Source organism: Eucalyptus grandis, chromosome 10 (genome assembly GCF_016545825.1).
Source record: "Eucalyptus grandis isolate ANBG69807.140 chromosome 10, ASM1654582v1, whole genome shotgun sequence".
NCBI lineage: Eukaryota > Viridiplantae > Streptophyta > Magnoliopsida > Myrtales > Myrtaceae > Eucalyptus > Eucalyptus grandis.
In genome coordinates, this window is record NC_052621.1 from 28,425,954 (window position 1) to 28,438,141 (window position 12,188).

At 41.2% G+C, this 12,188-nt stretch overlaps 2 protein-coding genes across 2 annotated transcripts; both read right to left on the minus strand.

The window, feature by feature from the left end:
* Positions 1-205: 205 nt before the first annotated feature.
* Positions 206-6,431, minus strand: LOC104422602 (deoxynucleoside triphosphate triphosphohydrolase SAMHD1 homolog). The gene is made up of 19 exons (XM_010034969.3): positions 5,978-6,431; positions 5,454-5,491; positions 5,343-5,365; positions 4,642-4,748; positions 4,505-4,556; positions 4,345-4,429; positions 3,663-3,753; positions 3,196-3,234; positions 3,008-3,075; positions 2,852-2,914; positions 2,704-2,759; positions 2,544-2,617; positions 2,357-2,449; positions 2,173-2,274; positions 1,966-2,046; positions 1,774-1,865; positions 1,648-1,663; positions 701-811; positions 206-608 (listed from the first exon to the last, which is right to left on the minus strand). The coding sequence occupies exons 1-19, from the start codon at positions 6,098-6,100 to the stop codon at positions 504-506; spliced, it is 1,419 nt and encodes a 472-aa protein (XP_010033271.1). The 5' UTR covers positions 6,101-6,431; the 3' UTR covers positions 206-503.
* Positions 6,432-8,591: 2,160 nt separating this feature from the next.
* LOC104422603 (uncharacterized protein At4g28440) lies at positions 8,592-10,879 on the minus strand. The gene is made up of 3 exons (XM_010034970.3): positions 10,719-10,879; positions 9,675-9,897; positions 8,592-9,238 (listed from the first exon to the last, which is right to left on the minus strand). Exons 2-3 carry the CDS (start codon positions 9,895-9,897, stop codon positions 9,042-9,044), a joined length of 420 nt encoding a protein of 139 aa, XP_010033272.1. The 5' UTR covers positions 10,719-10,879; the 3' UTR covers positions 8,592-9,041.
* Between the last annotated feature and the right edge of the window lie 1,309 nt (positions 10,880-12,188).

The following is a 12,188-nucleotide window of genomic DNA, read 5'->3' on the forward strand; positions in this document are numbered from 1 at the left end:
AACAACTGCAAAAAAAAAAAAAAAAAAAAAAAAAAAAAAACAAAAACAAAACAAAACAAAACAAAACAAAACAAAAAACAAAAAACAAAAAACAAAACAAAATAAAACAAAACAAAAAAAAACAAAAACAAAAACAAAACAAAACAGAGAGAGAGAGACAGAGAGACAGAGAGAGAGAGACTGCTATATCTAATGTTTTAGCCAATACAAGAAAAGAAAAACGGTTATATTTAACGTGGGTTATATTCAACGTAAGTGGAAGCCGCAAGGACATACGGATTTAGGTAGAGGATGGCCACCTGTACATTTTCAATCTAGATATCGATCTAATTCTTTGAACTAAAAAATGGAGTAGACAGACGAGAAGGACTTTTGGTACTACCATACTAATACAAGCCTTGGAGTTGCAGTCTGGAAATAAATGTTTTGTTGCCTATCCTATCTTCATTCTTCAAATGTTTCTCTAAAAGCTAGAACAGAAATGTTACCCCCACTTTGTGGCCTCATGATATGCGTTGCTTTTTTTTCTCTGGTGTCGAGTGTACTTGTGCTTTGATTCCATAGGTCTTCAACTGAAAGTTCTCGAAAGCATCGGAAATCGCTCCGACCTGTAAACAGGGTGCAAACAAGCAAAGTTGTGGAGGATGCAACACATGAGAAACAGCTTAGCAATTTAAAAGCTACAGGCAAGTTCACCTACCAGCTCAGGCTTTTTGGCATAAACTCTCACGATCATGTCCTGGTAGGATGTTGGCAGCAAGTGACTAACGCGATCATCTGGTATGGTGAATTTCTCGTCACTCTCATAATCCTGAGAAACCCAAATCATAAGTTTCATACGCAAAAGAAGAAATTTAAGAAGCATTCAAATTGGGCAACCACATCCATGCTAGTGCCAACTGAACATGGTCAGCCATGCATCCTATGTTTAGTTCCGAGCTTAGAGTGATACTGTACCAATTATTCCAGAACACTGTTTATTTGATCGGTCAGGCATTGGAATTTGATAAAATTCAGCAGACCCCATATCAAGAGACACCCTTAATTTCTCCTTTCTAATGTGAAAAGTCAGTGTCAAACCAGGAACCTTTTGCCACTTTGAGGCATTTAAGGATGATCACTTGAAAATTTGAGACAATGATCAATCTATAATCTTGCATTAGCGGTATCGAATTTCTGGGGCCACACTGCTTTGGAGAAACATAAAATTCTTAATAACTACCTCAACGTCAAGTGAAGATCTCAGGTCCTCTCTGCAGCAAACAAGAAACACAAATCCTTTTGCCCTTTGGTTGTGTTGGTGGTTCAAGCATAGTTCAATTATGTAAGTTAGACTAAATCTCTCTGTTCTGGTAGAAGTCGTGAACTTGGCAGTCAAGAAGAAGATAACACACTGTTGCAAACCAAAATGACCCTTCATGGATAATGAAATTTATTCTTCAAATGCAAACCTTATCATGCAGCTCAACATAACTCTTCATGCATGGCATTTATCCATTCTAAGGATAAACAATCACTCACCCAAATGTCTTCTGATTACAATTTATAGCTTTCTATATGTATCAAGCCCTTACAATGCGCACAGATTATTGCATAGACTGAAAAGATAAATAAACTGCAATACAGAATAATGAAGCTTACTAGTACCTTGAAAAAGTTGATGCTGGAAGATATACGTGCACAAAGGCAACAAATGAGAAGTCAGTGAGTCACACATATGATATGTAAAAGAAGAAAAAAGCAAGACACTTTACGACAAAGCTATTGAGGTACCTTTCAAGAGGATTATGCCTTCCACGCGTCAAGTCAATCCTAACATTGGTTACAGCGACATCCTCTTCTTTTAGGGTCACTCCAGTATTTTTCTGTTAAATCGAACTAGTTAAACTTTACTATCATGCTCTGCCAAGGGGAAAGAGCTCATTCCCATATTTAACAAATCACCCAGTTAAATCTGAACAAGACCTGAGAACAAACAATATCTTGTGTAGTCACGGCCTTAAAGTGCTCCAATTTGTCCTTCGGAACAGCATATTCATTGCAAAACTGCCACAGAATACTCAAATGTGACAATTTCACAGGTGAAAGCAGGAGAGCAGATTGGCTACTTCAAAATGATTGTATATCTAGATTTGGTGCAGAGTACAGGAATCAATCAATTAGAGTACCTACCTGGTATAAATTCCTCCTACGAATCCGCAGCATCAAATCCCTAGATTCCTTAAGCTCTGGATCTGGAGCTGTCTCAATAGTTTTTATTATCGAGTCATCTAACTGCAAAAGAAAAAAATGCATGTACTAAATGCTGGCAATCTACTATGTATCAATCGAAAACAAATGAAACACTCAAGAAGACCTTCCAATATTCACAAGGATCGTGAATGTAAGATGAAATATGTAAATAATCATTGGCCTTCACCAAAGCATCTACCAACATCAGCTCTACTGCCTGCAAATATATCAACATGAAAACGTATCAACTCAAGAAACTGGCGCAGAGAGAGAGGGCTCTATCAATCAAAGGAATCCACATTAGCACATACCTTTACTTTTGGGTGTGTGTAGACTGTTCGGTAGAGATCAGCACGAGTTGCAAACATCTTGTGGATGGTAAGATCTAACAAAATCTCCAATGATAATAAGATCAAACAGAGCTAAGCAGAAATTGAATGACATTACAGAGAGCTGGACAAAAATACTGACATTCCTTGGCACGGTAGCAAATCTCATCACCCAAGACCCGCATTGTCTCCATTAACCTTTTACGTGAAAAAAATTTTGAAATTGAGAAGACATATTCTGCAATTCTGCCTATAAGAGATGCAGATTAGTAATAGGATTCAACAAATACCTCTCAAACTGAAAGTTGCATCCTAGACCACAAGCTCGGCAGTCCCTCGCAATGTAATCAAACCTGCACATGCATGTAACTCCAATATAAAAACAAAATATTGAAAAAAATGGCTCAATCAAAGTAAAAGTTCTGGTAGATCATAAGGGATCTTACTTGTCTACGTCAATCCCATTTCTGCCATTTGCAACAATATCATACAGAAAAAGCTTCTCCTTCTTGCCCTGGATTTACAGATTGCAATGTCATCAGTCAAAAAATCTATCAGCATGTGAAAATGAAAATTGTGTGACAATAAAGTATTAGAAATCTGCCCAAATTTCTTAGCCCAACCAAAACTTCACCTTAGGTAGTGAATGCTCAGAGCTGGCAAGTATCATCTCCTGTGGTAGAATGCAAACAAATGCTCAACAGAACCTTACATTGGCAATTTATGTGCACTACAGAGAGAAATCAATAAATAAAGAAAAATTTTGCTGCAGTCATTTGTATATAATGCATGAGAAGTAAAAGATATCTATGTATGTTCAGTAAGGTTGTATCACAGCACAAAAGTACATAGCTAATCAACAAAGATAACTTGCAGACACACGAAACATGCAACCATCAAGCTCATTTGTAAAATCTTTATCTCCAGAACAGAACTTGAGTCACCAACAAATCAGAAGACGTTTTGCACAAGATTCTTGTTTCATTTTGCCCGAACCTTCTCAATGAAATTTTGAAACAGATCCAGAAAGAGATAACATTATAGTGTAATGCACCAGACAAAGATGTCGTATGATAGATGCATCCAATAAAAGCAGCATACCTTAACTTTCTTAACCATTTCAGGGTCAATGTCGATGTTATGCTCGTCAACTATATGGTCAACAATCTTCACTGACATTTCCTCATGATGCCTAGAAAGTAAGATCACATGAAAATGATAAAAAATACTCTACAGAAACTGCAAGACTAAATGCTTAACATCATGCATCTTTAAATTCTTTGTTATTTGCCAAGAGAAAGCAGAGAGCAATTCATGAGAAAGAAGTGATCAAAGCAAGTTAGACAAAAAAATGCAAGTTCTCAGATACCAAAAGTTGTAAATGTTATCCTCGGAATGATTGCCAACAGTAGAGGACATGTATATTAATTTAAAGAAATCTACAGAAGTTCCACAATCTCCCCGCCAGAAAAATGGTGCAAGCTACAACTTTCATTTATGTACCAGCCAAGAATCTAGGAAACTAACACATGACTTCAAGAAACTGGAAAACTGGATGGAAAAACAGTGTTAGGTATCCTAGACAGTAATTGAAGACAAAGCAAGTTGACCAGGGGGATAAAAAAGCGGAAGAAGAAAGAATAGAGGAAAAAGTTCATGCTCAAGCACTGAAATTTCTTACATTTGTTGGCATAACTGGAACTCAGAAATTAGTAAATATAAAATATAATAAAAAAAGCTAGGAGAATGGACATGAATGCACTCTACTAAAAATGCAAATTACCAGTTGGAACCTCCAAGAACCAAGGGAAGGAACTCGCGTTCAAATAAGTGACTGAAAGGACCATGGCCCACATCATGAAGAAGTCCTACAAGTAGAGTGAACAGATGAATAACATAACAAATTAATTGTCTAGCTAGTTTGAGTGTAAGACAGCAATTACCAGCAATTTTAACCGTTTGAATGTCAAAGCGATCAATACCGAGCTCCAAGCCCTGCACGACATAAGCAAATCCAATTCTGTCACTCTAACAAAGGATGAGGATTAAGTATCAATGAATCAAAGATAACACCCCATACTTGATAATCTTTGAGCTTTTGAACAGCTTCACCAGCGAGCCAATACACCCCCAGAGAATGTTCAAACCTGGAATGCACAGCCCCAGGATACACCATGTTTGTCATACCTGAGATTATGTGGCATTCATAGAGGCAAAATTCCCAGATGTTATCATATTCTTTATCCAGATAAAAACACATGGGGATTCATTTGGAAAGCTAGGATTTCCAGAAGAGATGTGATTCCTTGATATATTTCAGACAGCTGAAGTTGAACAAATTATGAGAATTGACTCAAGACTATGGGAAAGTGGTAGAGCCCCATAACTAATAAATTAACTTGCTGTCATTAAGCAATTCTAGTATGAGTCACAAAACATTCGGGTGTGAGGGAGTACCTAATTATTAAACCCGTTAATTATTCTCGAAAGTTCATGAAACTCATGTGTGTTTCCTCCAGAGTACTACCAAAGTGTGCAGTGTGCAGCTTGGTTTTTTTATTTGTGAAAGCAGAACCATGACACAAGTATTTCAAATGATCAACAGACGTCAACAGATAAGTTAAAACTCATGCCGTGGCTCTTTATGCAAGTGATGCATGTAGGCTTGACATTTCTTAACCAAAAGAAGCGAAGAGAAATTGAGATGCTATTTATCATAGCAAAGCATGGATAAATCTAACTCAGAGTAATGCAGACCCCACACTTAAACATTGAACTCACCAAGCTGTTTCAGGTCACGAAGCCTGCAAAAAATTGAAGGAAAACAGAATCGTTAACCGCGAGGTAACTTTTCAATCTACAGAGACTTCCACAAAAAAGACACTAACTTGCCTCTGAAACTGTTCGGTATCAATGAACTTCAACGCAAGCTGCAAGTCGAAACAACAGAGAAGTCCATCAAATGATGTCCCGTCACCATCTTCAATCGAACAAGCGCTTAATTACTGTACACGCGATCCATGTGATATAACTGAAAAAGGAAACTCGACAGAAAAGGCAAATCGACCAGGCTTTTATAGGTATAGATATTTACACGAGGACAACGAGAGATACAGGATGTCGTGCAACCTCTTTGGAAACGAAGAAAGAGAAGCAAAAGCGCGCCGACGTCATCATACGGACCGGACTTATATCAAGAACAGGGAAGAAGACAACAAAAAAATTCATCGCAGGCTCCGGCTCCGCAGCACGAACTCGCGAGCCGTCGCAATCAAACTACTCGACTCCCGAACGCCACTCCGCAATCCACATCCGCTCGCGCACGCGATTCCGGCTCTCACTTTTCCCGCTCGATCGAACAAACGACAGCGCGAACAGCAATCGACTAGGGAGAGAGAGAGAGAGAGAGGACTCACAGGATCGAGGAAGATGTTGCCGTGGACGTTGTCGTGGACGTGCTTGGAGAGCCGGAGGTCCCGAGCGGAGGCGAAGCTGTAGGCGGGGGAGAGGGAGAGGTCGTCGTTGCAGTAAGCTCCCATTGTCTCTCTCTCTCTCTCTCTCTCTATCCGTCCGCGACGGGGAGAGCGCGCGCGCGAGTGAAATCCGGAGCAACAGCAGCAGCAGCAGCAGCAGGCAGCAATGGAGCAGCCGGAGGACGAGGGACGAAGGTCGGAGGATTGATCGGCGGTTATCGACGAGAGCGAATCGGCTTTGGGGAGGACGGGAGGAAGGCAGTGGCGTCACGCGGTTTCGCGACGGGGGCGGAGGAGAAAGGAGGTGGAGTGATGCCAGGCGAGAGGAGAGGGAGAATAAAAGAAGGAAAAAGAAAAAAAAGACGGGGGAGAGAATAAGGCTCGCTTGCTTTCGGTTCACTACCTTCTCATTTAAGAATTCGGATTTGGAAGGAGTGAAGATGGCGCCGACGAGGACTTTCCACGATTCTGGCAGCACACGCAACGCATGTGCGTGTCCGTTATGGGAACCGAATATCCTCGATTCCTGCTTTAGGGCTCATTCCATTTTATTTTATTTTTGGTCAAAAGTAATAATATATTGAGTTTTGAGCCAAATATTTACTCAAGATTCAGCGTCACAAAACTTAAGACTCGTGAAGACAATAAGTCTAAACAAGTGGAAGGGAGCCGGATACAAAAGAACTCCGCAAGAGCAGTCAAAGCAAAAAATAGCCTAAACAACAACAAATGAAGAAAGAGGAGGCCACGCATGGCCAAAAGAAACCCAACCTCGACAAAACAACCAAAACAAAGGATAGACAATAAAGAAATAAAACAGTCACAAAACAATCCAGTATTTCCATTGGCCTCTTCATTTTCCTGAACCACGCCCCAAGTTTCCGAGGGGAAAGGCTTCACGGGAATCCGAGGTGGTTACCCTCCCTCTGTAAAGGGAGTGGCCGGGTCAGCCAATGGGGCCGGAACCTTTAACCAGGCCCGGTTCCCGGCCTGGCCGGACATGAGGACTCTCACCCCTGTGAGGTTTTCCCTCTTGTCCAGATGAGCCTTTTAAAGTCTTGCTCAGGACTCACTTTTCATATTTCTTTCTCATTTTTATTTAACTTTTTAATCACGGAATCCCCTCGTCTCCCGCCTCTGCCGTGACATCCCCTCCATCCCACGCCCGTAAGATGTCCGCACGAGCACGTTTGCCCGTGATCCGGATGCGGCCTGAGCGTTCGCTCGTGCGAGAAACGATGGGGCGGGGCTTACCGATCAGCCGGTCCTTTGCGGCGCGTCCGTCTTGTGCCGGTTATCGAGCAAGCCGAGTACGAATCCATGCTCGGCGAGGATCTTGTCTCCCATGCGCTACATGTATTCGCCCGCATGATAATGGATTTTGCAAGGGGATGGTGAGATCTTCACGTGACACACGTGAGCACGACTTTCTCCGCACACGATGCTACCACGGGAAATCTGAACATAGACCTTTACCAAACACAATCAATTTGGAAACATCATGACTCCATTTCTTAATCGAAGTCTGTCCCCCCGACATATTAAAAATCAATATAGTTATAGCAAAACGTGGAAAAACTGAAGTCACTCGGAAAGCACTGTCGTTTCTCTTCTCCGCGCATCATTGGATCCACGCTTTTGGCATCATTTTCACGTCGGTGGCCGTCCACGGTGTCTCAAGTACCATTCAGGGCGGGTCAGCACTCGGTCAACATCCCAATCTCATCGCAGATTACACGCACATTCGCACAAATTACACTGAAAAAACAGTGACTTATGCCTGCCACTTTCTAGTTTCTATCAATTGAAAACAGAGGAGCACGTCTACCGAGTTTATACTAAACTATTGCGACGTATCCGAAGCAACCATGTATACGAAAATTCTTGTCCAGATCGCGCTCTACAAGTGAGGTCCAAGATGAACCCAATCCAATCGTATCAATGCAAGCCGCCTTGTACCTTCCATAGTTTTGTCGCCTGACCACCTGATTCCGTCACTTCAGCTAACGATGATAGTCGAATGTGCTTGAACCATGCCCCTTAAATAAAGGGAGACATCCTCGGTCAAAGCCTCTTGATTTTGCGTGGGTAGGATCATATCTAGTTGACTTTAGCTGCTAGGAACCACATAGTAATGGCACATACTAATGCCCAACGATCATGACAACTCGTTAAGCAGTTGGAACATGAAAATCAGTAATTTCCCAAACACAAACACAACAAATTCCTTTTGCAAACTCATGCACATTACCAACCCGAGCCAGTTAAGCGCCGGAATGGGAAAAGCTTCAGCACAAATGACTCCCTTATCCTGAAAGAAGTTTCTTAAACTCCCTCCGTAGACGGAAAGAAAGCAAATTGTGCACACTTACTGATAGGACTGCCCCTCTTTCCGTTGGGGTGACAGATCTGGGAGTACCCATTCATCCCAACATTTCTCCATCGAGAATTTCATATTTACTTTCTTCTGTCCCGAAATTGCCCTGTTCTCAGGAACGTGCAAACTCAAAGCAACATCTGAAGACAACCACAAAACAATTGAAAAGGAAAACAAAAAGAGCAGCTCAACAAAACACAATTAAAGTAGACAGTGTGATTAACAAACACAAACTCAACGGGAAGATTGTCATAAAACACAAATAAAGTTGCATGAAGTAGGTTGTCCATATCGACCATCCTATTACAATGAATACATCATTGCCCTCTCATGAGATGTATCCAGATTAGTCGCTAAACTTCCATCTGCAGTTATTGCCACTAGTATGCCACACCAAACTGATCTAGACAGCTCCCTCAGCAGGATTTAAATGAGCCTGAGGCAAGGGTAAGAACGATTTTTGATGTTATATCTGCATCAGCTGATCTCTGATTTCTTTCAGTAACCGATACTCATAATTGACTAGGATATCCTCATACCACTTCACTTTTTCACCAACTCACGAACCGCTAATAGAATTCCTTTCTCAATCTGTCTACTCCCATCGGGACATAAACAAGCTCCCTAGCATCACTCTTCAGCAACATTAACCAACTCATACTCGACAAGCGATAGATTGTTATCTTCTTTGACAGCAAAATCTGCCGGTTCAGTTTCGGTCACCTCAATACGTCCCCACTTGTCCACAGCAAGCCTCATGGATCCCTTAAACATGTCGATTTTGGCATTCCGCAGGATTACAATCGTATTGGGCTTCATCAAGTCAACTGCAGTAAAAATGTGTACCGATATTTCAAATAGTACACCCAAACTATGGTCGCAGTTGATAATATCACCAAAACAGCGGGAGGCCTGACTGCAGAAGCTATTGGCCTCAAATTTAGAACAGAGTTATGAATATTGCTAAAATTAGAGTAAGAGGCATGTTACTTTTGATTTAAATTCGATAAATATGTTGAGCTTAACTGCTAGTGACTCGAAATCCACAAGATGAGCCACTTGGCTTGTAGAAAAATCGCAGAAGCTCAACAGTTAAGAGGCCTCGGAATGGAAAATTACAAACAAAGGCCTTCAATATAATTTTCTTCACCAACTCTGCTGCGCAGAATAGATCTGTATATCCTCCATTTTCATATCACTGAAGACAAACTGTTCACAGTCTATTCACCATGTAATGCAATTAATCAAAAGAAGGAATGGTACCTTGCTCATTTCTAGCTGTAAATACAATAATGCCTGTCTCATCCCCGATCATGCATTCAGCGATCCTCGTTTGACGAACTTGGGGCCCATCGGGACGGCCCTTCTGCATTACCATCTTCGAACTCACAACCTTCACGGTAAGAGTGTGGCCACTAGTCCCAGGACGCAACTGATCTACCTTGGTGAACACCGGTTTCCTCATTGCAGGCTTTGCTTCAGCCATCTATACAAAATTAAAGCCAATCAAGGTGTGCTGTCAACTGGATCTTTCACCTGCTTTTTCCTTAATCCCAGCTGAACTAATAACGACCACAGACGACCCACGTGCGCCCACCCCAGAAAATGCCATGTCTGATCAGTCACAACACTTCCGCCCAACAAATTTCGACTTAATTTTATCCACTCAACCAAAACCCACATCAATTACAACAAGAACATCGTCGAATCCACCTTTTTTTCATTTCTACTAGATATGATTCACAACACTTCCGCCCAACAAATTTCGACTTAATTTTATCCACTCAACCAAAACCCACATCAATTACAACAAGAACATCGTCGAATCCACCTTTTTTTCATTTCTACTAGATATGATAATTATCCACGGTAACCCACATACACCAAATATCACGCGATTTTGCACCCGAGAATGGATCATTTCAGATAAACAGATCGAACATAACATATAATCAAGGCTCACACTACTGAACTGACCCGGAACCCACATCAACACTACCTCTAAAGTCACCGGCATTCTTTCTAAAAATCAGATATTATCAGCAGCAGCATTACCCAATTGTCACATCAACATGTGCCCTTTGCCAACCCACGATTAGCAGGAAGGCCATCAAAAGGCGATCGGAAACCTCTAAGCACAACAAAAAACGACAACCCACCGCACGAAACCAAGCTCTCTTTCTTCTTACAATTTATCCAGAAAAAAAAAGGACAAAAAAGAAGAGAACGACACATCCTCCGTGAAAGTATCCAACATCACAAGACAGCGAGGATAAAATTCGACGAAAATGGAGTGCGGGGATTCACCTCAGTGCCTACGTCGATCGACAAGGTTTCCACGACTGTGAGATCTTCGAGTTGCGTTTTAGGTTACGAGCAGTGACGATTAAGACGGAAGCCGCTGGTGGTGCGAAAGCGAAACGAAGGACCGTCAATATCGCCCGTCGAGAACGACGCGTAAAAGGAGGGTTTCTTACTTCGCTCGCGGCCCCTGGTGTCCCTTATTTTCTGGACGTATCTCCGCCGTGCACAAGAGGGAAATCGGACGGCTGAGGAAATACTAAGTTTTTACCTCTTCTCCGTAGTCCGATCTTTTTTCTGGACATTTTCTAATTTTTGTCCGCAATTTATTTCTAAAATACACGAGTTTATATTAACGTGAACTGAAAAAGTGAAAATTGCACCATATGTCATGCGCGATTTAGGAACCAAACATGCGTCCTTTTCATATAAGCTAGTAAATTTAAGATTTAATGTGAATAGATCTTACTAAATATATAACACACTTACTTTTCGATAGAGGTGTTAAATGGGTTGTGCAACCCATTTATGATTAAATGGATCATTAACGGGTCAATAAAGCACCCATAATGAGTTTTAATGGGTCAAGACTAAGATATATGGGTTTTAAATGAGTCAGCTCTCGACTCGTTTATGACCCATTTATCAACCCATTAAAAATGAACCAATTTATTTTCATTCAAAACCTTACATCTCTCTCTCTTCTCTTTAACTTTACAATTTTTTTTTTTTTTTTTTTAAAACCGAAATTATAATTTTTTTATTTTAATTATTTTTTCTTTTTCTTTTTCTTTCTTCTTCCTCCTGGTCGCCGCACGGCGATAAGCACCCATGACCGGCCAGCGAGCCTTGAGCTCGCCGGCGTCGGCGAGCTCGAACTACCGGATCTAGCGAAACTCGAGCTTGCCGATGTCGAGCGAGGCGAAGGCCTTGCCAACGTCCGCCGCCCGAGCCTTGTCGATCGGACGAGACTCGAACTCGCTAGCGTCGGGCGAGGCTCCAGCCTTGCCAAATCCGGCAAGGGGCGAGCTCGAGCTCGCCGGCGTGACAAGCCGGGTGAGCCAACTCGCCTGTGGCCGGTCACCGGCCAAAGAAGAGGAAGAAAAAAAAAAGAAAAAAGAAAATAAAAATTTAATTTTTAAAAATAAAAATTATTATTATTTTAAAATTATAAAAATTTTCCATTAAATTTATATTGTATAAAATCATGTTATATACATACATATATATAAGCTTTTTTAGGTTTCATTAAATGGGTTGAATATGGATTGGGTATGGGTCGGGTATAGGTAAAAAAATTTGCACTATAATAAATTGGTCATAAACGGGTTAAATGGGTCAATTTTGGTCGGACCATTTTATGACCCGACCCGACCCGACCCACCCGTTTAACAGGTTTACTTTTTCGGTGCAAAAAATTACTAACCACATATTTGCCTATAGGATAAGTAATTTTTCAAAAGGAAATATATATTT

Coding starts and splice junctions, on each gene's coding strand:
- LOC104422603 (XM_010034970.3), bottom strand. CDS start 9,897: ATGGCTGAAGCAAAGCCTGCAATGAGGAAACCGGTGTTCACCAAGGTA. Junction 9,239..9,674: donor TACAGCTAGAAATGAGCAAG/GTACCATTCCTT, acceptor TTTTTACTGCAG/TTGACTTGATGAAGCCCAAT.
- LOC104422602 (XM_010034969.3), bottom strand. CDS start 6,100: ATGGGAGCTTACTGCAACGACGACCTCTCCCTCTCCCCCGCCTACAGC. Junction 3,754..4,344: donor GTTCTTGGAGGTTCCAACTG/GTAATTTGCATT, acceptor CTTACTTTCTAG/GCATCATGAGGAAATGTCAG. Junction 2,275..2,356: donor ATCCTTGTGAATATTGGAAG/GTCTTCTTGAGT, acceptor TTTCTTTTGCAG/TTAGATGACTCGATAATAAA.